The 27,962-nt window shown below is 38.3% G+C and overlaps 1 protein-coding gene across 1 annotated transcript; it reads left to right on the forward strand.

The window, feature by feature from the left end:
- On the forward strand, positions 1–26,557 carry pnocb (prepronociceptin b). The gene is made up of 3 exons (XM_041976249.1): positions 1–71; positions 17,199–17,454; positions 24,314–26,557. The coding sequence occupies exons 2-3, from the start codon at positions 17,317–17,319 to the stop codon at positions 24,959–24,961; spliced, it is 786 nt and encodes a 261-aa protein (XP_041832183.1). The 5' UTR covers positions 1–71; positions 17,199–17,316; the 3' UTR covers positions 24,962–26,557.
- Positions 26,558–27,962: the final 1,405 nt, after the last annotated feature.

Consider the following 27,962-nt stretch of genomic DNA (forward strand, 5'->3'; position numbering starts at 1 on the left):
CTGAGCCAAAGGATACAAGCTGAGCCATCAAACTCTCTCTCTTGTGCCTGCAGAAGGGAGGACGCTTACAGGTAAGGAAGTGACTTTCTTTCATGTAAATGTGAGCCCACCTGTGTGGAGAGATTATGTTGTTTTTCTGGAATAAATAAGGCAAGAGAAAATACCTGTTTAGAGATTGGAAAATTATTAATTAGAAAAGGGCTTGTGGTCTTATATATGCACATTTTACTGGTTAATAGATCCAGAAGTGAATATTGTTACCTTGGAACAACAAATGTTTGATTTCTTCATCTTAAAATCCCCTTTTTATTCAATCTGCCTTTGCTGCATTATCTCTGTCTGGCTCTGTGATTTTAAATTTTGATGCCTTAGATAATTCTGTATACAAGCCTCCTCACCTGGAGTATTTGCTTTTTCCATTACTCATTTTGTGTCCCTGTGGTTCTAAAGGTACCACAGTCACCTTCAGCAGTGCAGTACTTAATTAACAAGCCAGAAAGTCCCAGGTCATGCTGAGAGAGAGAGAACTACTATACATACAATAATAAATAACAGAATATATTTTAAGATCAATGAGGAATGTTTTTATTTATTTATTTATTTATTTGAGACGGACTAACTGAAGCAACACCAGCTAAAGAACAGCCGATTCTTAGCTGGCTCTTCTGTTTATAACTGAGTTTCACACATCAGATTAAATACATACAAAAAGCTCTAAAGAAATAGTAGCAAAAAACTATTCTATTATTTTCTCAAGCAGCAGTGGTGTCAACCTGTGGAAAGGCAAAAGCTTGAGAAGTGAATCCGGTTATTATGCTAAGCACATAATAATGATGATTGTAATGATAATGGTAATGAATGTGCATAATCTTTTCCCATTTTCAGTAAAGGCGATACTCGTAGAGACTGGGAGAAAATGGGTGGTTAATGTGCCATTCTTGGATAAATGACTCCGCATTAAGGAAATGTTTTATGGAGAATGCAGAGTTTACAGGATGGTGTTGAAGTATTTTAGGGGAATATTTAAACATTTTCTTGTTTTACTTAATGAAAAATAATGAATTACAGAAAATCCATTGCTGGATTGTGGAAGTTTTTCCTTCTTTTAAAGAATTAAATAGACAATGAAAAAGTAAAATGTGAGAATCTAAACATTTTGTTATTAATGTCAAGAACTTATTCATTTAATTTATTCTGTTTTACACCTGTGCAGTGAACATACTTCCCTCATTGTTTAACATCTGCAAATCGAAGCGAGGAGTCAGATTCCAGATAGATAAAAGAGTTCGTCATCAATTCGTCATCACTGAAGTCACCTCATGCCCACAAATATTTTGCAGTTCAACAATATTTCTGGCTTCACTGTCGTCACCTCGGTGAAAGCAGGGAGCTTGTCTGGGCGAGCTAGATTGCTTTCTCCAGGCTCCATGTCCAATGGATTCGTGCAGGTGTCAACGCAGCTTAACAGCAACCAGATCAATGATGACACCATGTCAGCTGCCTAACTCTGCAGAATTTCCGATGTATAGCCAGAGCTGGAGGGCAAGTCGAACTGCAGAGCCGAGAGCATCATTGCCGTACCTGTTGTGTGAAAACCTTTCTGTTCTCCAGATGTTAGAAACTGATTCTGTTTTGACATTTTCAGTTAACTTTTCTTGGTGGTTATTTCCCTCTCTGTCAGAAATTGCCAGTGGGTCATATAGAAGTAAGAAAACTTGTGAAATAACCTCATGTCCCTTTATAGGTTTAACTGATAACATTGGATGAAAGTGCCTACATACACCTCATTGAGTTTTATATCTAATCCTGCATTAGCTTCAGCCAGTGTGACAGTTTATCAGCTGCAGCGACAGACTCTGTCATCACTGTTCTGTCCTACAATAGTATAATTTTGGGGTCATTAACGCCTCTTAATAAGGGCTAAATGAGATGATTGTTGATGTGAATCTCCTGCTATGAAAGACTTATCTGATGCTGGGAATGATTGCAGTGGAGATGTTCTCCAACTGAGTGTCTACCCTTAGGTGCAAATATGTTCCCAATTAAAATAAACCCTGCAAGTACAATTGAAGGAAACAGTAGTAATGATATTCTCATTTTATTTGCTGTGGTGTTGCCATGAAAAAATCCAAATATGAATATTAAGAGGATCATATTTCCCCTTAATGGTTGGGATAAATTAGTGTTAGTATAGCCTCAGTGGGAAATGATGAGAAAAAAATGGTGCAGTTTATCTTATTGCTACTCAATTTGTGCGCTCAGCAGTGTGCATCATGAGATTTCCTAAATAACAGCAGCGCAAGATACAGACAGCAGCAGGAGTTATGACTTGCCAGTAGAGGAGCAGATATTAAGACAAAGAGAATTTAAAAGATATAAAGAATCAATATTGCATGTTTTGGCATCACTCTTTTGTCATATGCTTGGAAATATCTGCACCTACAGCATCGTTATGCCTTCAGAATCCTCTGCTCCGCATCCTTTTCCCTTTATGACCTGTCAATTCTGCATCTGTGTGACAATAACAGGACTTGAATGCAGCAATGGGGCCAGATAATAGGTGCAATCATGAAATCTGCTGCAGCTGTAGAAGGAACGTCTAAATCGGATTAGGTGCATTCATATAGATTTGTCATTTTGGGATCCGTCCTGCAAAGAAGGGCACAACACAGCCACTGCTCCTCATCTAAACTCTCCACTGAGTGAAACACTTTATCTGTGGCTGCACAGGCTGGATTTACACTGCTGATGATCCTGTGGCTAAGTGTGTAAGTCCTCCACAAACTGAAGGCTTTTAGGAGAGTAACCTGTTATCAGTGTTTTGACAGGACAACGGGATAATTTGGTGTTGATTTTAGAGGTCTTGCATGAGTCTTGTGGGGGATTGTGGACGGCTGTTTGAGCAAATCGAGCGTTTGAAAGCTGTTTTGGAGCTTTGGAAGATTTCTCTCCAATTTTCTAAACTAAACAATTAGCAAAATAATTGACATTTTGCCGTTTAACCTTTATTTGTGTGCCTTTGTTATTTGAACCTTCATTTTTTTGATGCAGAAACCAATTACAAAATGATTCCATTAGAGTTGGGACTTTAAATTAGTTTGAGTCTGGTCTATTTAAAAGCAATCAGAAACCTATGAAAGAGAGAGATGCAGTTTTTTCTGCCAATGCTTAATGAACCTTAATATATGGCAGAAAACCTGGATTTGATGGCAAAACAGTTTAACCCATAAGAGCTCGACGTGACATATTTGTTACATACAGTTTCTGAGGCATTTTGCTTTAAGTTATAAACTTTTCTCAAAATCCTGTTGAACACAATCTGATACTAGCCTTCTGTCCCCTAATAGATACCCAGAAGCAGAAAACCACATTATCATATTTTTAATGTATCACATGGTAATAAATGGTAGATATCCCTCCAAAAAAAATTAAATTTTTTTGTTATATTTTGTTAAAATAAAGACATCATATTAAAAAAATGAGACTTTTCTTAGTATTTTTTTGTGGGTTAGGCCTTAATGGGTTAAGACACATAATCTGACCATAGACTATGTATGATTAACCATCCTCTGCCTTTGTTTCCCATTTTGTTTAGTAAAAGCATTGACAAAAGCAGACAAAAATGTTGATTGTTTCTTGTATGTGTCTTTAGAGTGTCTTTACAGCCAGATACTGATACAAGGGGCTGAAGCCAGTTCCAGCAGATTTGGTGAGATGTAATGAAATGGTCGAGGCTTAGCTTTTTCTCAAAGACTCGGCTCTTTTGGGTTGGCTTCTACAAAAGAGCCAGCTCTTACAGTTCCCAAAGGGCTCTCACTCCTGGCTTCTATTTTAGCTTAATTTAGACATTATGAATGGTTTGTGTGTAGGTAAGCAATTTAAAATCAGTTTTGATAAAAGCCTTCTTTTTATTATGTTTTTGTTACAAAAATAAAAACACTTTTAACCTTTACATCAGTAAATAAATATAATAAATAAATCCCAAAGTCTGAACATGATTACACTTTATTTAAAAGTCTTTAGTGCAGGCCTTCATTCAGATCATCTGTGTACCTGGCCTGTAGCACTACACGCACTGCATAGTGAATTTCATCCTCTCCTTTTTAAACACAATAGTATGATCTTAGTCTGCCTTTCCATGGAATTGGCTGCATGGGGTGCCCATTAAAATGAAGTTTGCCCCTACCGCCATGGGTTTTTATGCTCTGAGCAGGAAGAGCTAGTCTTACATTCCACATGTCTTTGGAATACGTTTTCCGAAGGAATTTTTGCTGGAAATGAATCTTGTTTTTCTGAATGGCGAGCTCATAAATTGCACAGGGCCCCATGATAGCAGATTTAAAAATGGCTGTGCCCAGTACTATCTATAGTCCATTGTTGTCTTAAGTATATTTAGTGTCAATTAAAGTTCTAGAGTAAACAGCACCAAGTTGCTGTTATTGTAATTACATTGTTATGGTGGGAAAAGTCACGTTTATGGTTTATTGATCATTAGCACCTATAATATCCTGCTGTTTTCATGGTGCATATTTTTACAGAGTTATTGATTTTTATTTTTTTCTGAGCTAGTTAGCTAGCTGCCTGGCTAGCTGTCTTGCTCCATAAAAGCTAATGAGCACTTTTCATATCAGAGCCAACAACAGGAAAAACAAAACCAAGAGCCAACTATATTTTAAGTAGTTGCACTTTGATCCATTTTTTGAGCACTGCCCCTCCTACAACAGTCAAAAGCTAAAACAAGTAGTCACACGTTTGTGGGAGCTCTTTAGAGGCAGATGAATATCCCAGAGTGAATTCTTTACCCAGGCAACAGTTTGACTGTAAAGCTGAGAAAATACTTTCTTTGTAACCTTGTGTTCACACAGGCAACCAGGTCCATCGTGAGCATAACTGGTCACATACCTGCTCGTGTTACAATTTTTACCAGACAACTCGTACTAAATAGAGATGCCAGATTTAACGTGTCTCAACGAGTCTCACTCCATTCAGATCCTCAAGTGCCACTGCCCTGCATGTTTTAGATGTTTTTCTAATCCAACACACCTGATTCAGATTAATGGATAACCTCATCAAGATCTTTGCAAGCCGGTTAAGGAGCCATTCATTTCAGCCAGGTGTGTTGAAGTGTGAAAACACCTACAACATGCAGGGCAGTGGTGCATGAAGACTGGAATTAAGAAACACTGGTTTTAAACAAAACGATAAGCAGTCTCAGGCTCTGTTTCCACAACGACGTTTTCATTTAACCCCCCGAAATGTTTGCTTTGTGTATTTATAAAAAAGAAAGCATGCAGCAATGGTGCAAGGACATAGGTAATTTCTGATGCGATCAACCTTGTCTTTGAAAATTTCTGCTATTTTTACTGATTATTGACCTTCTGAAATTGGTCCCCACTGCCCCTACTTGCTTAATGCAGCATGTCAAGACATAGTTTTAGTATCTGATGATCTGCACAAATGACACTTCAAACAAAATCAGATACGCTATATTCTTGGCCTATTCAGAGAAGATGCAGGTATGGTTGGTGAACCTGGGATTTATTGATTCTCTTCCTTCTTTGAGTTGAAGAACAAGTTGGAAGTAAGTCTTTATTTTCGACTGATAAGTTGGGTCGAAGGCATCATGCAGGAGTGAAACTTCTTATATTATTTATGTTATCAAATATTTGGGGGATTTGTGTGGCACAGCTTGTTTTTCTTTTACACACTTTGAACATTTTCACCACTTAGTGTCATGGATTGGGTGTATGGATCCAAAGAGAGGAGCGCTCGGAGAATGATCAGAGACACTTTATTAGAATTGTGCTGTGCAGTATGCAGGGTTTGCTGGAAGGACGGGCTGGAGCGGGCAGACAGGATTCTCCGTGGTGTGGACGAGGTTCAGGTACGGTTCTTGGAAGAGAGAGGGTACAAGTTAGGTCGGTTCAGATACAATACGATATAGATCATGTGCACGACTGGTTACCACGATGAGTAGTATAATCCAGCGATGACTGGAGGTCCGGGTGAGGTTTATATGGCGATGAGAATGATGACTTGATATCCTCCAGCTGCGTCGTCCTAATAGCTGTGATGATTGGAGATCCAAATATGGTCAGCAGGAAGCAGGGAGTGGGAATGAGCATGGGCCATGACACTTAGTGCTTCCAAGCGAGTTGATTAAATCCAAATCCCACCCAAACGTCTTTAACATCAGTTTAATACAATAACAGAACTGATCCACCAAGGATGGAAATAATCAATTAATTTCAACATCTTAAAGTATGTCAGTATAAAAAAGATTCTACGGGTCTACTATCCATCTCTAGGTATACAGACATATAAAAAGATATATCTTAAAGGTCTGATCCTTTTGGGGTCTGGGATGGTGGCAGAAAGGTAGGGATCATATTTTTCTAGCTTATTCTGTCACATCAGGAAAATAAGCTCCGGTAGAAAAAGGTGCCAGCCTGCTGATGAATCAACAAATATTGCTTTGGCTCAGAAAAACAAAAGGCATCATGGTGAAATCAAAAAGAAGTCAAATGACTTTGCTCCTTGCTCACCTCCCCATAACCGACCGATTATATTTGATTGACAGCTTCAAAGTTGCTGGAAGGGGTCAACACTGCTATCTCTCATCAGAGAGATGTTGGGTGGAGAGGATTTCCGAGCATTCGACATGCAGTTTGAACAGGATATTAATCCCATTTTAATCTTCTTAAGACAAAATACACAAACTGATGTATGACACTTTTTTTTAATCCATTTGGAGCCATCGCCAAGCTATTGAGGAAAATAAAAAGTATGCTTTGCTGAAGATAACATGAAAAAATGAACAAATTTGTGAACTTACTGTAATGATTAAGGATCAAGAGCACTACAAAGAAAGAAAACCATTTACTGTAATGCTAGTAAGAATTTTAGGAATTTACTTTCAACTATCTCTATCTGTTATTTACATTTTATTTATTTTTTTCCAATATTAAAGCTTGTTAATGGAGATTAAACTGTAATTTTGTGTGTATTAAAAGTCTCTAATCCATAGAGCCTGAAGCAGTTTGCTCTGGCCATCCATTTCTGGAGATATTACTGGCTGAAATTGAGGATTTCTGTCCATGTAGAAGTTTAAAAAAATAGCCTTAGGCTTAAGTACTCATTGAACGGCAATAAACTGATCCTCCTCTAAAATGTTAATCCAGGACACAGAACAGCAATTAGTCGTTGACCATTTTTAAAGAGAGAAAAGATTCATTTATCCAAAATACAATTTTTTTGTCATGATTAAGTGACGGCAGTTTTTACTGGCTATTTTGTAGGTCATCACTCTTTCCCTGACACTCATGGATTACCAAATAAACACGTTATCATTTCCTGGGGCTCCTGACAACCAAACCCGTGAAGAGTCCCAACTTCTTCATATGGTTATAATTTCAAATTCAATATGTGTGACATTTTGAGCCATGAACCAACACACTCATCTCTCTGCTTTATTTTCTGTAATGATTCAGTTCTCGCTCTTCATATTGCCACTGGTCAATTTTTGGCCACACCTGCTGATAAATTTGCATACTATTTCAGTTATCCTTTACCATTTCATATCATTTGCATAAACTGTGAGAAAGCAGGCTTTTGGCAGGGTGCAGGGGGCTGATATAGGTGTGATGTGCAGCAGAAGGATGAAACTGGGTTCACTGGGATGGGGATGTCAGACGCCAGGCTTGTTCCCTGACAACATAATCCATCAAACTGGCTGGAAACGCACAGCAGTCCGGGTTACATCTGAAAAAAAGATCTTCATCATATATAAGTTCAAGCAACCTTGCTCTTCTTAATGAAAGCTGGCATGAAAGCAAAAAAGAAAATGGACTTTAACGAAGAGCCAGATGCTGCTCTATTTTTAAATGTGTCTTTCCATTCTGCAGAAACAAATGCTTTTACCTGGTCCTTTCCAAACAAATATATTGCAGTGCATTTCCATTAGACTTAACTAAGACCTTGAAAATATGACAAGGTTTTCAAGAGAAATGCTCTTCCTGTTGAAGCAGCGAGGAAGCAATCAGAGCATTCACAAAAGATGATGCATTTGGTTTTGTTATCTGAGTGCATTTCTTGTCAGAGCAGATAATATAAGAGCAGTCTGGTTCCACCTGTTTATGGTCTTTAAGCAGACAGTGGGGGGGTCAGAAAAGAAAATTATATATCTTCTTTTTGAGTTAAAGGAGAGCGCTTTAACTTGGTCTTATCCTGAACCTACAGTATGTCCTTATTATACTCTTTCCTTGTAAAATCTCTTGAGTTTAAGTTGTGTTTTTGGCTAATGCAAAAAAAAAAAAGTAGAAACCCATTTTAGATTCAGCCAACATTTTTCACAGCCTTTAGGAAAGCAAACAAATGGATAGAAGACAATGTAATTTATGCATTAGAGACAAACCTGCATAGCGAAGTGAATTAATAAAGCTAAATTAGCATTAACAGTTTAAATGAGGAGCGAAGAGGGTGCCGAGGTGTCATGGATGTAAGTGGTGGAGAAGAAAAGCTCATGCTCATTTCTGACAAAGCTGTGACACACTCTATCTCGTCCATTAGATGTCTGCATGGAGCTGAAAAGCACAAAGAAGTCTGCTAATGTGTAGATAACCCAGGGGTCCCTATGTGTCAGTCTCTTTCGTTTCCCCCCTGTTCCCTCTTTTGCATCTATCTTCCTGTTCTTGTTGCACCTTTCTCCCCCTGACACCCTCTTTTTTCTCGCCTCACCTCCCAGTGTTTCTCCTTCTCCATTGCTACATTGTGAAATATGTCTGGGAGCTTTTTATTTTTATTTTTTTTTATCACCGGTGACATATTACACAAGATTTCAGTCTCTTCCATCGGCAATCGTGACAATCTTTCATTAATCTCCAGGTAGAAGCTGCCAGAGATGGATAACGTGAAGATGTGGTCACTTTGTAGAGACAAAGATGATTAAAATTTCTGTTCTACCAATAACATCTCGTGGACCATTAATGATACTTGATTAATCTTTACATCCTGAGATTCATGAGGGTTTTATGACCTTACACTCTGTAATTGCTGGTGTAAAATGCATTGATCTGAGATAATGGGCCCGTAAAGTGTGGTGTAGTGTGTGAATGGAGAGTTAAGGAAGCAAACGCCATGCAGGCTTTAATTCTGGTTCTTAATTAATCGTGTCTCCAGTCTGATTCTCTTACCTAAATCTGAATACCTAAACAAGTGATACAGAATGAATAAAAAATCTGTTGCAGTATTTGTGGTTTTATCACAATTTATTTATTTATCCAGGTGTTTCTGTAAGGAAGTGGAAGATTTTCAAGCTTTTCTTTTAATGGAATTAGATGGTCATGTTAATTTTCTTTATTTTTTTTTTCCTTTATGAGCATAAGCCCGGGGTCTGTTTACAACTCTTTTTTTTAGTAATAGTGAATGTGAAATTATCTTTATTTGAGCTAATAAGGCAGACATGATGACGTGATAAATCTATTCAGTTTAACTTTATTAGTGCCAATTTACAACAAAGCTATCTCAACATGCTTTTACAAACACTGTCCAGTTCAATGTAATTAACTGTTGTCCAATTATAACTACAATTTAAACACTGATCAACATTAGTTCAATTTATAATAACTGTGTTTATTTAAACCAGTTCATAAAGAATTATTACCAAGGTGAGAAAACCAATGGATCAAGTTGGATTCAATGCTCCATCCTGAGCTGCACAAGAAGATAGTGGAGAGGAAAAAATCCTTTTTAACAGGAAGGAAAATTCAGGCACATGTCCGTCCTTCCAGGTTCTGGAAGGACGGACATGTGCCTGGACTAGTTGAGATGAAGAGGACAGGAGTTAACAAGCACCATAATGCCAGAAATACCTGCTGAAATAGGAAAAGAAATACACAGGTTAATGACAACAATCATTTATACATGGAGAAAAGGAGTAAGAACAGAAAAATGGAGGGAAACATCCAAGGCATCATGAGACGTCCCCAAGCAGTCTAAGCCTACAGCAGCACAACCAAAGAAATGACTGAAGGCCCATTAGGCTCTATGCAGGAGGAAGGATCCAAATGCCGGATCTCCAGGCAGACGAACAGACTAACAGAATACCTGGGATAAAATGGGATGATGACAATCTGGGACAGGATGAACAAGGAATCCAAGAAGTATCTAAACAGAGGGAACGATGGAGTAAATAAAGAGCAGATTAGGACAGAAACCAGGTGTAACACAAGAGCAAGAAAGCTTGACAGAAAACTCAAGGAAGAGGCTAAGAAATATAAAACAAGATGACAAACAGAAATCTAACAAGAACTGAACCAAAAGAAACAGAAGGAAAACCAACGGGGGGGTATTTCAAAAAGTGGGTTTGCTGGTTTAGATAGCTATGTGAACCTAGACTAAACTGTTATCTTGGTGTTTCTGTTCCAAATTGGCTAATCTAGATGAGTTAAGACAGAAACATGCTGTGATCATGGTAGGGAGTAGGTTTTGTTCAGGCTATGCCGAACATTTTTCCAACATAATGATTTGAGGGAAAGCAAAAAAAATTAGGAGACAACTGAATTTTCAATATTTTTTTATTTTCATTTTTGTCTGGCAGCTTCTGCATTACCTTTAAAATAGAAACACTTTGTTATGCAATGCCATCACTCACTGACATTTTGGCCTATGTCTCCATGGATTTCTTATCTTCTGGCACTGGAGTTACTTTGCAGTCATCTGGGCTCGGCTCTGACGATGTAACTGCCTGGATGCCCCCACATCATCGGGTGGTCCTGGTTGATGCTCACCACAAGCTCTTCCACAGGGGTGAGGGGTTGTTGCGTTCGCCCTGAATCTGTCTTTCATCCTGATGTCTTCTTATTGACTGTGAAATAAATATACACCCTTTGCGCTGAGCCTACAGCAACATGGAAATTATTGGCTACTGAATGAATTTTTTCTAAGGTTCAGATGAGAAATCATTACTAGTCTGAAGAATGTTTTTATAGTTTGTGTTCACTTAGACCTAGGTATGCTTGGGGATGGATGGGCTACATCTTTTTTTAATATAATATAATATAATATAATATAATATAATATAATATAATATAATATAATATAATATAATATAATATAATGATGGGTGATGCCTTTCTTAGGTTGGTCGTGGACATGCACACACTGGCTTAACCAACACGGGGTTGTGTAAAGACTGATTGGGTAATCAGAGTGGGTTATCAACGGTGACGAGTGTTCAGGCAGTAAAGCGTTAAATGTGCAATTCTTGGTTTTCATGTGAGGGGGAAGAGTGCAAACATGTGATTGAGTGATGTGGTAAACATCAGATAAGTGGTGTCGCTTCAACCTTTCTTCTGTCAATGGGTTGACCAGTACAGATCACTATCACACCCGCTCTGGACATCTCGAGGCCACAGATGGCCGACAGTCCATTAACCCTCAATATCTACATCACCTGGACACAACATTCATAATGATTTCCATTAAAATGTTGATTGCAGCCTAATGAAAGAAACTGAAGACGCATATTAGCTTATTGTGGAAAACTTACTTTTAAAGTTTTTTTTAAGTATTTAATTAGTATCAAAGTCAAAGTTTGGAGTCAAAAAGCACATAGTTTCACAAAGTTTGTTTTAATGTTCTGTACAACACTTTGGTTCACCAGTTGTAAAGTTAGTATATAAATAAAGTACTTTTACATTAACATCTTCTGACATGTCAAACAACCTCAGATGTCTTCTGTCTGGCAGCAGAGGTGCTTATCAATCACTCTGAGGCTTCATAAAAAATTGTTTCAGGATCTTTTGATGAAGCAAATAATTTCCTGACTAAACTCAATCAAGTCAAAGTTTAACTTATCCAGAAATTATCTTTAAAAAACACAGAAACAAATGACAAATGAGCAACATTGGAAGTGAGGCTCTGCAGCTTCTTGGGATGTATTAGGTGTCTGCAGAGCTCTGATCATGCACTGTTGTACATAAAAATGAGTCTTTTTGTCCTAAATCACAGTATCTGAAAATGAGGCTGTGAATGTGCAGAGGCAAAGAAAGGAACATATTTTCTCTAATTACAAAAACATCAATATGGCATGACTTTGTTCATTAATAATGATGTTGACAAAACTGCAGCTTCAAATGTCAGCTCATATTAATACACTGGTAGAATATTATTAATGTGTGAGAGCTGCATCTTTGTAAAGCTGAAGTGCACCCAGAGCCCACACCATCACTCACTCTCCACTGCTTTACTCATTTGTTTAACTTAGAAAGGGCCACTTAAGGGAGTACATAACAATATCAAATGGGCTTAGTCAGCGGGCTTGTAAATGATCATTGCACAAAACATTTCAGCAAAGCAAACAAACAGGTTCCATAATGATTTTCCATAAAGATGTTTATAAATGGGCTGGAGGCATGCATGACCTGTTCCGTGTGCCGGTGAATCTGAGTGGTGGTAATATGACAAAGTGGAAATGGTCATGGTTTGCTGGTTTGTACCCATTTGTTTATTTTTACCTCAGTACACCTGTCAATACAACACCCATGCTGTTGATTGTCAAAAGATTTTCTTTCATTTGCATCAATACCGTGTCCTCACCGTGGTGGTGTTGAGCTGTCACTTGCTGTGACTTCTGCCACTTGTCTCTGTTAGTGTGAATATCTTCACGGGTCGACATGACAGCAATGTTATCGACACATTATGATGTACTGGTACTTTAAATGGATTCCATTTATAGACCAACTTTTCCTTCAACTTTGTTGTTAATCAAGGTCTGGTCTGGTGTTTTCATAGCCTAAGAACTGACCTGCAGAGTTGGTTCCACAGGGGTACACACACTTCACTTCCAACAATAGCTTAGCCAAGCTTCAACTAACAATAGGTTGACTTTCCAGGGTGTCCTCGCCTCTCACCTAGTAACTGTTGGGATACGCTCCAGCTTACCCACAACCCTGAATTGGAATAAGCAGTAAAGAAAATAACTGAATGAATGAACAAACGAATTATAATCATGGTTTGGGGGAGCAAACTGTGGAAAATGAACTGACTGCGCTCCTGGATGGAGAGCGCATTTGATGATATTTCAAGGAATCCATGACACCAGCAAAACACTTCCACAACATGTCCAAACAGACATGCATAAATGTTGGAGATCGTGTACTTTTTGTAAAAATAAACCTCTTTTAAACCAGTTTTAAACCTGGTGTACAGCTGATGGGTCCGAACAGATAAAGTCTCTATTTTATCAAACAGAATCATGGAGCTCTACATGTCTGCTTAAAGTTACCTGAAAGCTTGTTTCGTGTAACCATGGTGATATTTGATGGGTTTCCTGGCTAAATATAAATAAATATATATATATATATGATAATATATATAAATATAATAAATAAAATTATATTATTGCACAATTAAATTCACATCAATGTCAAAGTCAGCTTTATTGTCAATTCTGCAGCATGTACAAGACGAACAGAACTGAAATTACGGTTCTCTCAAAACTTGGTGTGATGAAATACAAGAATATAAGCCAACAAACGAAACAAGTACTATCACTAAATAAGTGAGGTGTTAATTCTCAGATGGTCCAGTTTCAGAATCAGCTGTAAGGGAATGATTGTGTTATATGCCGAACTGAAGTCTATGAACAGCATTCTGACGTAACGTGTGAGGGCTGTGTGGAGGGCAGTGGAGATGGCATCGCTGGTTGAGCAGTTGGACAGAAGCACTTTAAAAGAATGGGAGTGAGGGCTACCAGATGGTAGTTGGTGAAACAGGAGGGCAACACCTTTTTTGAGACAGGGATGATGGTGGCGGTTTTGAGCAATAGTCTGGCTCAGCGAGATGTTGAAGATGTCAGTGAAGACATCCATGAGCTGCCCCAGCACACAACCAGGTGTGTTATTAGAACCAGAAGCTTTGCAAGGATTGATCTTTCTGAGTGTCCTCCTCACACTGCCTGCTGACCCTGAACGATGGCTAAATGTGTTGCTGCAATCAAAAGAGATAACTGGAAACTGTCAGAGAGCTCTCAGCTGTGTAGCGAGCACTTTGTCAGTGGTAAGTTCATCAAAAATTTTGTTTTGTGCGCTTTCCAAGTCTACTTATGTTCGGCTGCTCTTATTTTGAATATATTTATTTATAAAAAAAAGTAAAGACAATGCGTTACTAAGCTTAATAAAGTGTTTTAACGTTATTGCTATGCAGGACCAGACACTTCATGATAGTCTGTTGTTATCGGACATGTAGTTGAGGCTAATTTTGTCTTCCCAAGGTAAAATGCAACAACCTGTTGTGCCCAGCCTATGTCCCATCCATTTTTGTATTTGTTTGCACCCCTGAGAAAAGAAGGCAAAATGATGATCTGGAAAAGTTTGAAAAACAACAGCAAGCAATAACAAGAAGAGTATAAATAACATTAAAGTTTTTAAAAATGGCTGTTCATTTGTTTAATTCTTGAACAGATATTCTTGTTCGTTCAACAAGAAATACAAAAACGTTCATGTGTAACTGGGAGGACAGTCAGTTAAGTTTATACATAAGTCATGTTGTATGTGAAGCAGCAAATGAACAAAACCTTCTCAAGTTTCTCACGGTGTAAATGCGACCGCAGTGAAACTGGTTGGATATTCGACCAATTCAACCTCCACTGCAGATCACCACGGTGACGGCAGTTTTCAGTGTTAATGAAAAGTGTTTGGGGGCACTTTCCACAGCTGAAGGTCTGATTCCCATCTTGCCATGAGATATTTATAAGCCTCTAATCTGACTTGTATGCTTTTAATTCTGCCCCCATGAAGTGCGACTGTTGATTGACTAGGTAGTTGTAAATGTCAAGGTACGGTAAATCGGCTAGCAATATCATCAACAAGTTTTGTTTGACTTGACCACATAGGTGCTGAACTGGTTTGGAGTCTGCTAGCGCCATCCCTGATGAGAAACAGTTAATAGTCACTACAGTGGGAACGGGTCCCAGCTAGCTTTTTACCATCAAATGTGGTGGCCTAAATGGAAAGTGTGACGTCAGTGAGAATGGTCCATACATTACTACCAAAAACATTCTACTAGTTTTGTATGCAGCTGATACAATCAGAAAAATAATGCATACACAAAAAAGTTATTACTCATGTTTTAAATATTTAAATTTGACATGTTCTGGGTGTTAGAAGCTGATTTTGGTTTGTAGGTGTTTTATCACAATGGTGATCCAGGTCAACAACAACAACAACAACAAAAACATATTATCCTCCACATTCATAAAGTTTCTGTTCATTTTTAAGCATTACATTTAGAATTTTTATCACTGGGTGTCCAGAAACTAAATTACGCTATTACTGGAGCTATCTGAAATATCCCAGTTTGAGCTGTTCTCTGTGAAAAACTTTCATTTGGATATGCAGCTGCTTTACACTGGTGAACAGAAGCCAGCAAAAACAGCTTTATCCTCCTTATATGTAAAGTTTCTGACCGTTCTTAAACCTGACATTTAAAAGATGGCTGAAGGATCACCATCCATCCATTTTCTGCCGTTTATCCGGAATCAGGTCGTGGGGGCAGCTGCCTAAGCAGGGAAACCCAGACTTCCTTCTCCCTGGCCACATTCACCAGCTCATCTGGAAGGAACCCAAGGCGTTCCCAGGCCAGCCGAGAGATGTAGTCCGTCCAGCACATCCTAGATCTTCCAAGGGGCCTCTTTCTGGTGGGACGTGCCCGGAACACCTCACCAAGGAGGCGTCCAGGAGGCATCCTAACCAAATGCCCAAGCCACCTCATCTGGCTCTTTTCGATGTGGAGGAGCACCAGCTCTACTCTGAGCACCTCCCGGATCACCAAGCTTCTCACCCTATCTCTTAGGGAGAGCCCGGCCACCCTGCGGAGAAAACTCATTTCGGCTGCTTGTACTCGCAATCTTGTTCTTTCGGTCATTACCCACAGCTTATGACCATAGGTGAGGGTAGGAACGTAGATCGACCGGTAAATCGAGAGCTTTGCCTTTTGGCTCAGCTCCTTCTTCACCACGACAGACCGATGCAGAGTCTGCATCACTGCAGACGCCACACCGGTCCGCCTTTTGATCTCCAGCTCCATTCTTCCCTCACTTGTGAACAAGACCCCGAGATATGTGAACTTATGTGTGTTTATATCTACAACTCAGCCATAAACAGAAGACAAAGTTTAGCCAATAACTGAACAGAGTGAAATGTTGAACAGATTATATTTAGCTGGAAAAACCTGCTGCTGAAATGACTTGATGCTGGTCAGGCAGACAGAAACACACACTCTGTGTCTGATGGGTATGTAAATTAACGTTTCAGTGTTCTACTTCCAGCTTATTTCTGCAGCTCAGTAGTCAGAAAATCTGTTAATTGAATTTTTACTTACTAGACTGTTTTAGAATAAATTAATAAGTCTTTTAAAAAACACAGAGAAAAAACATTTTCTTCAGCTCTGCATAATTTACTTCACTCGACTCCAAATACTTCAGTTTTTTATTTTCAAACCTGCAGATGCTACGTGCAGGATTTTCTGTTCAGCAACAACCTCTGAGCAGAGGCACTTTGGGATTTCTGTTCTGAGAGTTTGTTTTTCCTTCCTCATCTCTGTGTTATTATCTGATATAGTAGTGAGTGACAGGATAAATGCAGCTTAGGGAGTGAAGGTCAAGAAACATGTACTGTGTCTGTGGCCAGTCAGAGACAAAAGGATTCTCTGGAATTCGTTTATCCCAGCTTTTATCTTTCAGCTTATTTATGAAGCCTTTAGCATGATTTTTCAACATAAATCCATCATCTAATTCCTATTTCTTATCTCTCTCCAACCTTACATCTCCTCTAAGATGGAATAAAATGGTTGTGTACAAGTTGTTGCTGCCAAAGGGCATGATCCGTGTTGGGGCTTAAAGCTAATATCTCCAATATAAACTCTTCCAATTTCCAACTTGTGCTTTTAGAAAAAGTCCAATCTGTGAACCAACCCTCCAGTCTGCAGAGGACGATTCCAGCCCACATGGAAAATACCTATTTTCTCATTTATTGCCTCAGGTTGTGCTCTCTCCATTACACCTCCACTGTCCATCTCCTGGTGTTGGCTAAACAATCTTTCACCACCAACGCTTTGACTGACCACACAAATGCAACTAATTATCTTCATAAATTGGACCTTATGCAACATTGCTGTCTTTATCTGCTCTCTCCCTGTAGGCTGGAGCCAGATCCCATAGGCACTGCCACCCAAATTCTCCAGCTGTTGACTCCTTGTTGTAGACTCTTCTACCTGCTGGGCTCCCGTTCGTCGTTGCCTGTCTGGGTGTGCTGAGCGATGAAGATCCCTCTGTGGTGCCTGGTGGTTCTGCTGGCATGTCTCTTCTCCCCTGGACGCTGTGATTGTCAGGGGGAATGTGTGGCTTGTGGTCTGCTTCTGCAGGAGCAGCAGCTGCAACACGCCTTCAACACCATAGTGAGTATGTTTGTGTGTTATTCTCAGTCCGTGTGGGTCCCTGTTGATAAGAACATCTGCTGAATGCCTTGCCAACACTGTAGTGTGTTGTGTTGTAGAATTCTGTTGAATTGTTTGGGTAAGTTACTTTCAGTCTTAATGAGTGTGCTTTGTTTGTTTTCACAGTGCATTCATAAAAAATATACAGGCATTTACTGCACATTTAGTAAAAATTAACTACAGAAACATGGGAATCATGAACAGAAAGGCCAAACAAAAATAGCCATAACATTTGCAGACACATCCGCATGTCTACAAATTTTTTAAAACTTGCTTGGGGAAGCCCTTTTCAAAGATTCAGCTCTTTTTGCTCTGCTCTCGTAGAATAGCTGGATCTTTTCACTGCCAAATGGCTATTTAGTATTATTCAGAGCTTCTTTTAGCCTAATTAAGCAATTACAAATGTTTTTTCTTCCAGAAAAACACTGTTTTTATGTATGTTTTGTTAATAAATACACTTACTTTTTAATCAAACCTTTCAATGTACTAAACATAGAACAACAACAAAGATGTCAAATAAATAAAGGCTGAAGTCTGCAGATTATGTCTCTATAGATTAGCCTTAGAGGAGGAATCCATTAAAATTTGGTTAATTCAATCAGCTAAATCAACTCTTTCACTAAAAGTATCAAGCTGCTTTTAAATAATTTGAAGGTATGTAGATTTGGCATATGTTATGGCCATAACTTACTATGCTTACATGGAGAAATATTTCATTTATCCTACTGAAATCAGTGATGGAGATTCCAGCTGACATGTTTACATGGATGCTGGATAAAGTTGTATTTACATGACGAAAGGATTTATTGCTACTACTTGTTTCCCTTTTGTTTTTATTTTGAACCTTTTCACTGTTTAAATGATTAATAATCCTTAACTCTTCCAGATTCTAACTAAAATGTTGCATCTGCCACAGTCCCGTTCTGCTTTGCTGCTGCCATTGTTCAAGTCTTCCCTGAAACTCATTACGTCATGTAACCCCAACATGGTTCATGCATGCGTAGAGACAACACACACCCCAGAAACAATTGAAATGAATACATACATGGTCAGTTTTTCCTGCTGATCCGATCGTGAAAAGGTTGTAACCACCCCTCTTGATCAGATTGAAAATTCTTTTAAATGGATCGGATCAGCTCACATGTCCCATTTTTATTCTGATTGGACATTCAGTCGGATTAAAAGTGCTCCATTAAACATAGCTAATGAGGAGGCGGGATACTTATTTGACCTGGGATATCATGCAGAAAACTTCCAGGATAAATGCTCCCCTTGGAACCAAAATGGGAAAAGTTGTGGCCATTATTAGCCAACAGATAATTAAAACTATCTGTAGAGGCTTACAGCTAAACACAATTATAAAGCATCACATTGAAGAAATTATATGTTGTAAACCAGAAGTAGACATTTGGATTAACCATACCAAATCACTGTCATCTATGCTTTTTTTTTTTTACAGTGACTTAGCTGAAGACATCAGTAGTGATGCAAACCAACAATAAATGGGGATTCTATTCTTTTTAGTAACTTGCATTTATCGGAAATATGTTAAGACATCAAATGTAGTGGAACAGTTCAAATAAAGAGCTGCTTAGAACATCTGGAAAGATGAAAATATAGCATGAGCTTTTAGCTGGGAAAAATCTGGTGTTCCCGTGTCATGTTGGAGGGCATTATTTGCATGTCCTTTGTGCATTACCTTGTAACAAACATCAAATATCGCCCCCTGCTCTGAGAGGGTGCCATTTCTCTGTGTACTCAAGCCAAAATTTCAGCACAGCATACTTTCTCATTTCCAAACAGTCTGAGGCACGTCATCAGGTAAAAATAGTCTGTGGGCGTCCATGAATGGCTGCAGGATGGCTAATTTAGCTGATAATGATGCGGAGAAAGACAGCTGGGACCTTTTTGGGAGTTGTAATAGAACTATGTAATTGACTGCGCCTCAGTATCATGAGCCCAGGCTTACATCGGTGACTGACACATTTTTATCAGCTCTTCATTGTGTTAGCCACCTTCCCATTGAGGCGCAGATGGAATCCACTGAGCAATTCCATTGTTTTCGGCTCCAGACGAAAAAGATGTGTGGGGCCGCCGCTGTTTGGTATAATGTCAGGACCCATTGATTTATTCCTGCGCACAGCTACACACTCACACATGCATCCAACCACTGAGACTTACTGTACACACACACACAGGCTTCCTGCTATCCTCTGACAGCATTAATTGCATAATGAAACTCATAAAGTTAAATGCCAGCTTTTGTTTACATTTGTGCTAATTATTAGAGATGTGGCTCCTAATTGGCCAATTCTGCACAGTCCCTGCATAAGCAAGTAGCTCTGATTGTATAGTGTTGAACCATGTGTATGAGGATGTACACAAGTAAGTTTTCTTATTTTATATATGTCACAAATTGCTCTCTCCCAACCTAGGAGTTTTAAGAAAAACCTAACAAAACATGGTCGCTTCCGTTCTAAAAGGGAATAAAGTACATCTGTGTGTTAAAACATGTATTTAGGATCAGTAAAAAGTCATGGTCCAGCTGGTTCCTGAGAGACCAGGTATGGTTGTAACACTTTACTTCAGCACCTGTAACTCAAACTTTTTATATAAAATACTCGCACTTGTTTACTACAAATAGCACAGATTCTAAACCCTGCAAGAATATCACAGATCTCATGTGGTAATGGTAAATACATGGTGGTTCTTACCCCACTACTGGGATGGGTTGTAACACATAGTGGGGAGTGATGCAACACTTTGACAAAAGCAGCAAAAACAAAGGCCACACCATAGAAAATGCCTAAAAAGGTGTGTATTTCAATAAAAGAACAATCCAGAAAAAGACACACTGTGTTTAATTCCGGAGTGCACGTGTGTGTGTAAATGAGTCTACGAGAACAAAGTTTGAATGCTTAATGAAAGCTCTAATGCACCTGTGTAAAACAAAACAACAAAACACTTGTACAAATCATATATGTTAGGTGTCAGTATCTTCAGCGGCTTTCAAAATTTCTAAAATATCTAGCAGGTACACCTCTCCCTGTCTTTCTTCTTATTTCCTATACACACTTTGCAGCAGATCAAATCAGGAAAATATTCTTTGTTTTATGCGGGGAAATGGCTATAACTCTTGTTACAACTGTCCCCACCCCAGGCAGCCATTGTTCAGCTAACTGTATCAACATAGTAGGAAAATGCATCACATTTTGTCTAAAATACAACTATTTAATTTACTTTAGGTCATGTGATTTCATCTTTAATTGTATGAAAAAATATACAACTCAAGAACATTTGTCAGTGCACGATTTCCTGGAGCACCGATGATGCAGACGTCAGAGCTCAGCTAAACACAGCAGCTTTGGTGCCAAATTGAGTTTTCAGACCCCTCCAGCAACTCAATTTTAAAAAAGCCACTACAAATCTAGTGACTTTTTCTTGTGGTATTGGAGATTTTTGGAGACTGACTTGAAAGCACGTATAGTTTATTCTTCTGAATGAACAACAGGTGCTGCTGCAGGCCCTTCACTTTACAAAAGGTCCTCATGCAGCATAAGTCCCAGCAGCAGAGCAGGAGCTGTTCAGCTCTGCTCCTTTACCAGACTGAAAACCAAGTGCACAAAGTTGCCACTGACTGATCCTGCCTTGGCTTACCTTCAGATATTGATGCCTATTAAAGAAGAGTGTGCATGAAAACATTTAATAAGGTAAAAGTGCTCTGACATGTTCTAGACTCTTAACTGAAGCCTCTAGTTAAAGTACTTAAAATGACACTTCAACTTTAATCTGTTCATTTTGGCCAGGGATATTTTCAATTTCTTTTTCTACTGATTGGAGTTGAAATGCAATTAAATGCATTTTTCCATACATTACTAGAGCTTGAGTTTATAACGTTAATGTCTGTGTCTATTATTTGATTCAATCGTCCATAAAAATCTGCATAAATGAAAAAAAAAAAAAAAAAAAAGCTTTTGGGGCAACTATTGTTTTGCAGTTAAAATGTGATTAATTTAGATTAATTATTGCAAAGTCTCTAATTAATTTGATTATTTTTTTTAATTGAGAGCCACTGTTAGTACAAATACAGATAAAAAATAAAATACAAATGAGTCTGCCACAGAACTTTGCCCTTTGTAAGCCCACGTTAGGGAGGAAATGTAAAACTGTGACATGAAATAAAAAAAAAATAATAGAATCAACAGAAGAAAATGAATTTGTTGTTCAAGACATACATATTTTGGTCACTTTTTCCCGCTCCCATGAAGTTATTCCTCCTTCCTAATCCAACCATTACAGCTACATGCCCTTGATTAATTATGGATGATGCAATTTAGCAACTTCTTGTGACTTTAAATACAACCAATAGCTTTACTTATTGGCAACACTGCCTCCTCTTATACTGTCCAGATGATCTTGTCTGTCTTTGTGAGCATTTTCAACTTTCAGTAGAGACTTATATGTTTTCATGTCAGGTCAAGGTAGATGGCTGTCCTTCCTTACTACTGGAGGTTTTCCTCCCTGTTAAAAGGGAGGTTTTCCTCTCCACTGTTGCCCCATGCATGCTTAGGACAGGGGAATGAATCAAAGAAAAGTTTTGATTAAATCAGATGGTTTTCTCTGCTTGGTTTGTAGTTTAAGGAGTTGGTGCTATATGAACACAATAATTATATTAATTTTATTTTAATTTGGATTATAATTAGATAACAGTAAACTGGATTTCATTGGTTAGGACTGTATCTTCGAAGTGCCTAGATGACTTTTTATTCTGCTTCCATAGATGGCCATCAACACATCATCACTGTAGAAGGGATTAAGAAACATCACACATTAACATGCCCTCTGCGAGGTCTCTTCCTCTCTGTAATCCAACAATTACAGCTTTATCAAACAAGTTATTACTGCATAACCCCTTACATTTTATTTAGGAGCTTCTTTAAAATACACCCTCCAAAGCCACGTCACTCCTCAACCATTTTATCATCTTGTCCTCTCATTTATAGCAGGCTAAACACACACTCACTTAAACACACTCATGTCCTCTTACTCATAAACTCCTTTAGATTGCTCCATTGATCTGGTGTGGAGAACCCCCTGGTGTGCTCATTTAATTTACGACGGATAATTAATTTCCGCTGATAGATTCGCAACGGAACTCCCTCTTCTGCCGTTCCTTTGATGTGAGCAGGTTTTCCAATAACAATGCAATTTATCTTGTTTGAGTGAGATTTGATGAGTAAATGGGATTTGCTTCTTAGCCTAAACTGAAATTTAACTTGAAGGGCTCAGAAGTTTATGAAAGGAGAGAAGTGAAGAAATGAAGATGATTGAATCTCTGTTGCATAGTGGTTATGGCCTATAAATATGTCTGAATTGAATATGTATTTATTTAGATATAAAGAATATCCTATTCTATTATTACCAAGGTCTATTCTGTTTTCTCTATGTTTATCAGAAGAAACAATAGTTTGATGTTCTTAACATTGGCAAGAAAATAAATGTCAAATATTGAGTGATCTGGAATGGTTATTAGTAGTCTATTGATATTATACTAAAAAAATAAAAACTTGAAAATGTTGTTGGGGGTCATAAGAACGCAGAGGAATGCACAAGAAAATCATATCCTTATCTCCATACTGGTGAGGTTGTGGGCCATCATGGGAGTTCGGGCATGAAATCAGACTGTCAAGTGTGATGATAATAAGACAGGAAAGTCATTAAAACTTCACCATAACTTTATTCTATATATAACAAAGTTAAGTTCTTAAACTTCTAGAATTTCAGGAGCAAAAACATCATGAGAGTTGAAGAGTCAATCAGAAATAAAGAGTTATTGCCAAAGGACATCATTTACCTGCTGCCCTTCAAGCCAGTTTGTAATGTCTTTCAATTTTGTGCTGTCAATCATCTTGTGGTAGCAGATGCCCCGTTTGTTGAATGATGGACATTTCATATTGCTGCATAACCTTCCCTACAAGCTGAACACAAGGGAAGCAAGACCTGAGCAAGACTCATTAACTTCTCTGACACACGATACTTGGATACGAGGGCCTCCACTGAGGACTTGTTGAGAAAGTGTGATTATATGCCATGTTTTTGTGGCATATGAAATATCTGTGGATATTAATTTATAAACAGAGAACTATGAATGGCAAAAACAGCTTTTTGTTTGATTTTTCTGCACGTGTTTGTTACCTTGTCTTTTTTGTGATGGATTTATCAAGATAATGGCATAAAAAATTCATGATCACTGTAATGGCAGTTCTTGACTTCTTGTATTAATATATAAGTATACTTGTATACTTTAGTATACGAGTATTCCTATGGTAATGATAATACAATAGCAAACACCAATGTATTAGCATTGGTGTGCTAATACAAACACGCATTGGGTGATCAGAAAGAGAGTACTACTAGCATTCTGTGTCTTTGCTAGCACATTAGCGAATGTTCCTATGCTAATGATAAGACAATAGCAAACACTAATGTATTAGCATAAGTGTGCTAATATTAATGCTAACACATTCCTCTTTGATACAACCTTTTTGAGGTTTCATTATTTTTGTTTCCCTCAATGAAAAACTAATAACATTTTCTTTGAGGGTATATTAAAACCTCATTTTGAGAACTTAATGCTCTATGTTATCATTCATTCTGTCATCTGTGTGGACTAAACTGCTCTACAGTGATTTGGACTAACTTCCAATTTTCTCATTAGCTCTAATTAGATCTGATCACTGCTTTAATCTACTAGTTTTTTAAAAAGTTTTTACAAATAGCTTAAGTATGGCTAACATCATTAACTCTTTTCCCTCTGCAGGTGTGTCTGATGGAGTGTGAGGGTCATGCCTCCTCTTCGCTTACATGGGAAGTGTGCAAACATGCTATAAAGCTATTACACCATCCTTCTTTTCCTGAGGGGGGCGCTCTGTTCAAGAGAACAGGAGAGGAGCTGGAGTTGACCCCTCTTGACCTGAACTCTGACAATGAGCTGCTGCAGTCTGCAGCCACAAAGCATTTCCAAGAGGAGGATGAGGATGAGACACCCTTCGAGCAGCGCAGTGTCCAGTATGACTCATCGCTGCTGGAATCCTTGGAGGAGGGGGAGAGCCTGGAGGGTCTGGATCTGGCAGATAAAGAGAGGAAGCAGAGGGAGGAGAGGAATGTGGAAAGTGACAACCAATTAGAAGGGGACCAGGATGACAGCTCAGAGGGCATCACCTTATCCAAGCGCTTTGGCGGCTTTCAGAGGGGACGTCATGGTTACAGGAAGCTGATCGGCTCCCCCATGAGGCCCCTACAAAAGCGCTACGGTGGGTTCATAGGTGTCCGGAAGTCTGCCCGCAAATGGAACAGTCAGAAACGGGTAAACCAGCTGCTCAGGCAGTACCTGGGCATGAGGAGCAGCCGTAGCGGCAGGTTTAACAACACCCCCATGACTCGGGTTTGGAGGCAAAGCAAACTGTAATGTGTTTCTGTTGTCGTCACAGAATCCTGCCCCGGTTACCTCAACCTGTTAATCATTTTTATCAGCAGCTCCTTCAGTTTGAACTGTGACGTCAGCATCGTGATCAGAACAACAGACTCCATATCTCTGCACCTCTCTGTGTCTCTCAGTAACAAAGAATGTTTTGACCGTGATGTCCCTCTTCTTCAACATGCCATTCTGTGAAGTAAAAGAAATAGAGAAATGCAACTGATTATATTTTTGTGTGTCGGTATAATAAATGTGGCCAAATGAGATTGGAAAACTGGCTGACTGTGAGGTTTTTCAGAACTTAGGGTGTGTTCATTAAAATCATGTTGAATGCACTTTCATACATGTGTGGATGGGACACAAGTCATGGGTTCTGCACTCTGTGGAATGGATGGGAAATGGACTTACATATTGTATGCAACCACCACAATAATTTCTTAGTTTAAAAAAGTATTTATAGATTTGGGACTAAACTAATCTGATACAGATAATTCTGGACTACAAGTGCTAGTTTTTCCAAATGACAGAGCTTAAGCATCATTAAATTAGTTGACCAGCATTGTCTTTGCAAGAGGGTTCAGTCCGATGTACATACGGTTGGATAGTGTGACTGCTGAAGCACAAACTGCTAATTACTGGTATGAGAAACCAATTTTCTGCTTAAGAGATTTAATTAATTAAACACAATGAAGATAAAAATTGATTTTCTGAACTTTATAAACTTAACAAAACTCAACGTTATTCCTCCAAAAAGCCTAGTTAATTACTCCTGCCAAAAAGAGGCATTTTCTTTACTATTGTATGCAGATTATAGTCACAAAGTGGAATTTTTTCATTGCAAACCTCATAAGTGACGAGTTTCCAACTGGAGCCAATGAGCTCTTCAAAATGGAACGAAAGTGCCCTCTAGTGTTGGAGGAACAAAGTTGCTCCTCTTGTACACGTTACGGATTGGTTTGACCATAACTGACATAGGATAAATTTTCCTCCTGTAAACTGATATTAGAAAATTTAAGTAAATGCAAAAGAAATGACTAAATCTCAAGAATAAACTAGTTATTGTGGTTTCAGGTGTAAAACTTTGTTGCAGCCCTTTGAAAAATGTTTTAAAGGTGACAAATCTTTAATTAATCTCACTGTTAATAGCTGTAGAGACACATGAGGAGGGCATGGTGAAGAGGGATTGTATTAAGTGTGATAAAACCTCATTTTATTTGATTTTAATCAAATATAAAGATAGGGTGCTGCATAAAATGTAGATAAAAACTGGATGCATTGATTTGCAGATATAATAAATCAATATTTTATTCCCAACAGAACAAATAAAACATAAAAATGTATAAAAGTGAGACATTTTACAAATCTCATAAGGAATATTAACTCATCTTGTCTCATAAGATTGTGACAATCCCATGTTTGTTGCTCTTTAACATTTTTTTAATTACAGTCTGCAAACATTTGGAAGCTGAGGAGACCAGTTGCTGGACCTTTGGTGGAGGAATGTTGTCCCACTCTTGTCTTGAGGATTATAGCAGCTCAACAGTCTTTAGTCTTCTATGTTGGTGGACAGCAGTCCAGCTAGTCCAACATCCAGACGTCTCTATAACAAAGTCACACAGATGTAACCGATGCTGTATGGGGTTTAGCTTTGTCTTGCTGAATTAAGCAAGGCTTTCACTAAGAGATGTCTGGATCGGAGCAGATATAGCTTTAAAACCTGCGTATACCTTTCAGAATTAATGTTGCTTTCCCAGATGTGGGAGTTGCCAATTGTGTAGTAACTGATGCGTCCTTATACCATCAGAGAAACAGGCTTTTTAACTGATAACAACCCAGATGGTCCCCCTCCTCTTTGGTGATGCAGCATCCATGATTTCCAACAGAAATTTAAAATTCCTTTAGTCTGACCAAAGAACATTTTTCCCACTTTGGCCCAGTCAATGTTTTTCTAATGAACTTTATGCAGTGCCACCTGACGTCCTAGAGATAAAGCTTACTGATACTGATGTTTGCCTGTGTCCTGGTCAGCAAAGATATCTCCAAATTATCAGAATATTTTGATCATATTATGAAGTTTAGATCATAAAGTACTCTAAGTCTTAGCAGTTTTTCTTTGAGAAACATTGCTCTAGAAGATTTCCAACAAGTTGTAGATAATTAACATAATTAGTTAAAAAGTGTCCCTCCTCAAGCTGTTCCTTTTTGGTACTACTTTCCAATTTTTCAAGGAAAAAGGCCTCATTTTTAACATTTTGAAAATCTTTTCTGTGTTCTGTTATAAATATAATATTGGTTTATAAGATTTATTAGGTTTTATATTCTGCTTTTATTCACAACTAACACACATCTCAAACTTTTTTAATTAGGCCAAGCAAATTATTATGGATTAGCAAATATTTTGTGTAATAGGACACAAGTGACTATTTTTCAAGTATTTCTCTTATGTGGGTAGTTTAAAATCATACAATATGATCAAATATTAGAAGATAAATTGCAAATAAACAACTCTTAAACAAGATCCGCTCCATGTATGTTGACAAACCTGCTGCCTACATGTCAAAATTATGGAATAAACCCATCATTATATCTGATGTTTAAAGTAACATTTACTCCCCAACTTCTCACTGCTTTTAGCTTCTTATTTTCCCCTCATCCCCACCTATCAGCTTCCTACAGCTGCAAAAAAACTGAATCATTTAAAGTGTTGTTGAAGCAAAAGGGTCAAATGGCACCTTGTCCTTGAATTCACCATCGTAATGCACCATTTAAAACCAGGAGGATGGGATGAACTGTGCATGTCTGCTGTGATTATTGCTACTGTACCAGAGTAAAAGCAACACTTCTGCTTGGTAAAAAATAAAAAAAATAACTTTGCCATCACATTATTTTCCTCAAATCCACCATTTTGCACCTTTACAGTGTTTAAGTGTTTACTGGTGTTTGATTAAACAATATTATAATTTTAGCTAACGAGCATCGAGTGATTGCAGTG

Source organism: Melanotaenia boesemani, chromosome 22 (assembly GCF_017639745.1).
Source record: "Melanotaenia boesemani isolate fMelBoe1 chromosome 22, fMelBoe1.pri, whole genome shotgun sequence".
Taxonomy (NCBI): Eukaryota; Metazoa; Chordata; class Actinopteri; order Atheriniformes; family Melanotaeniidae; genus Melanotaenia; species Melanotaenia boesemani.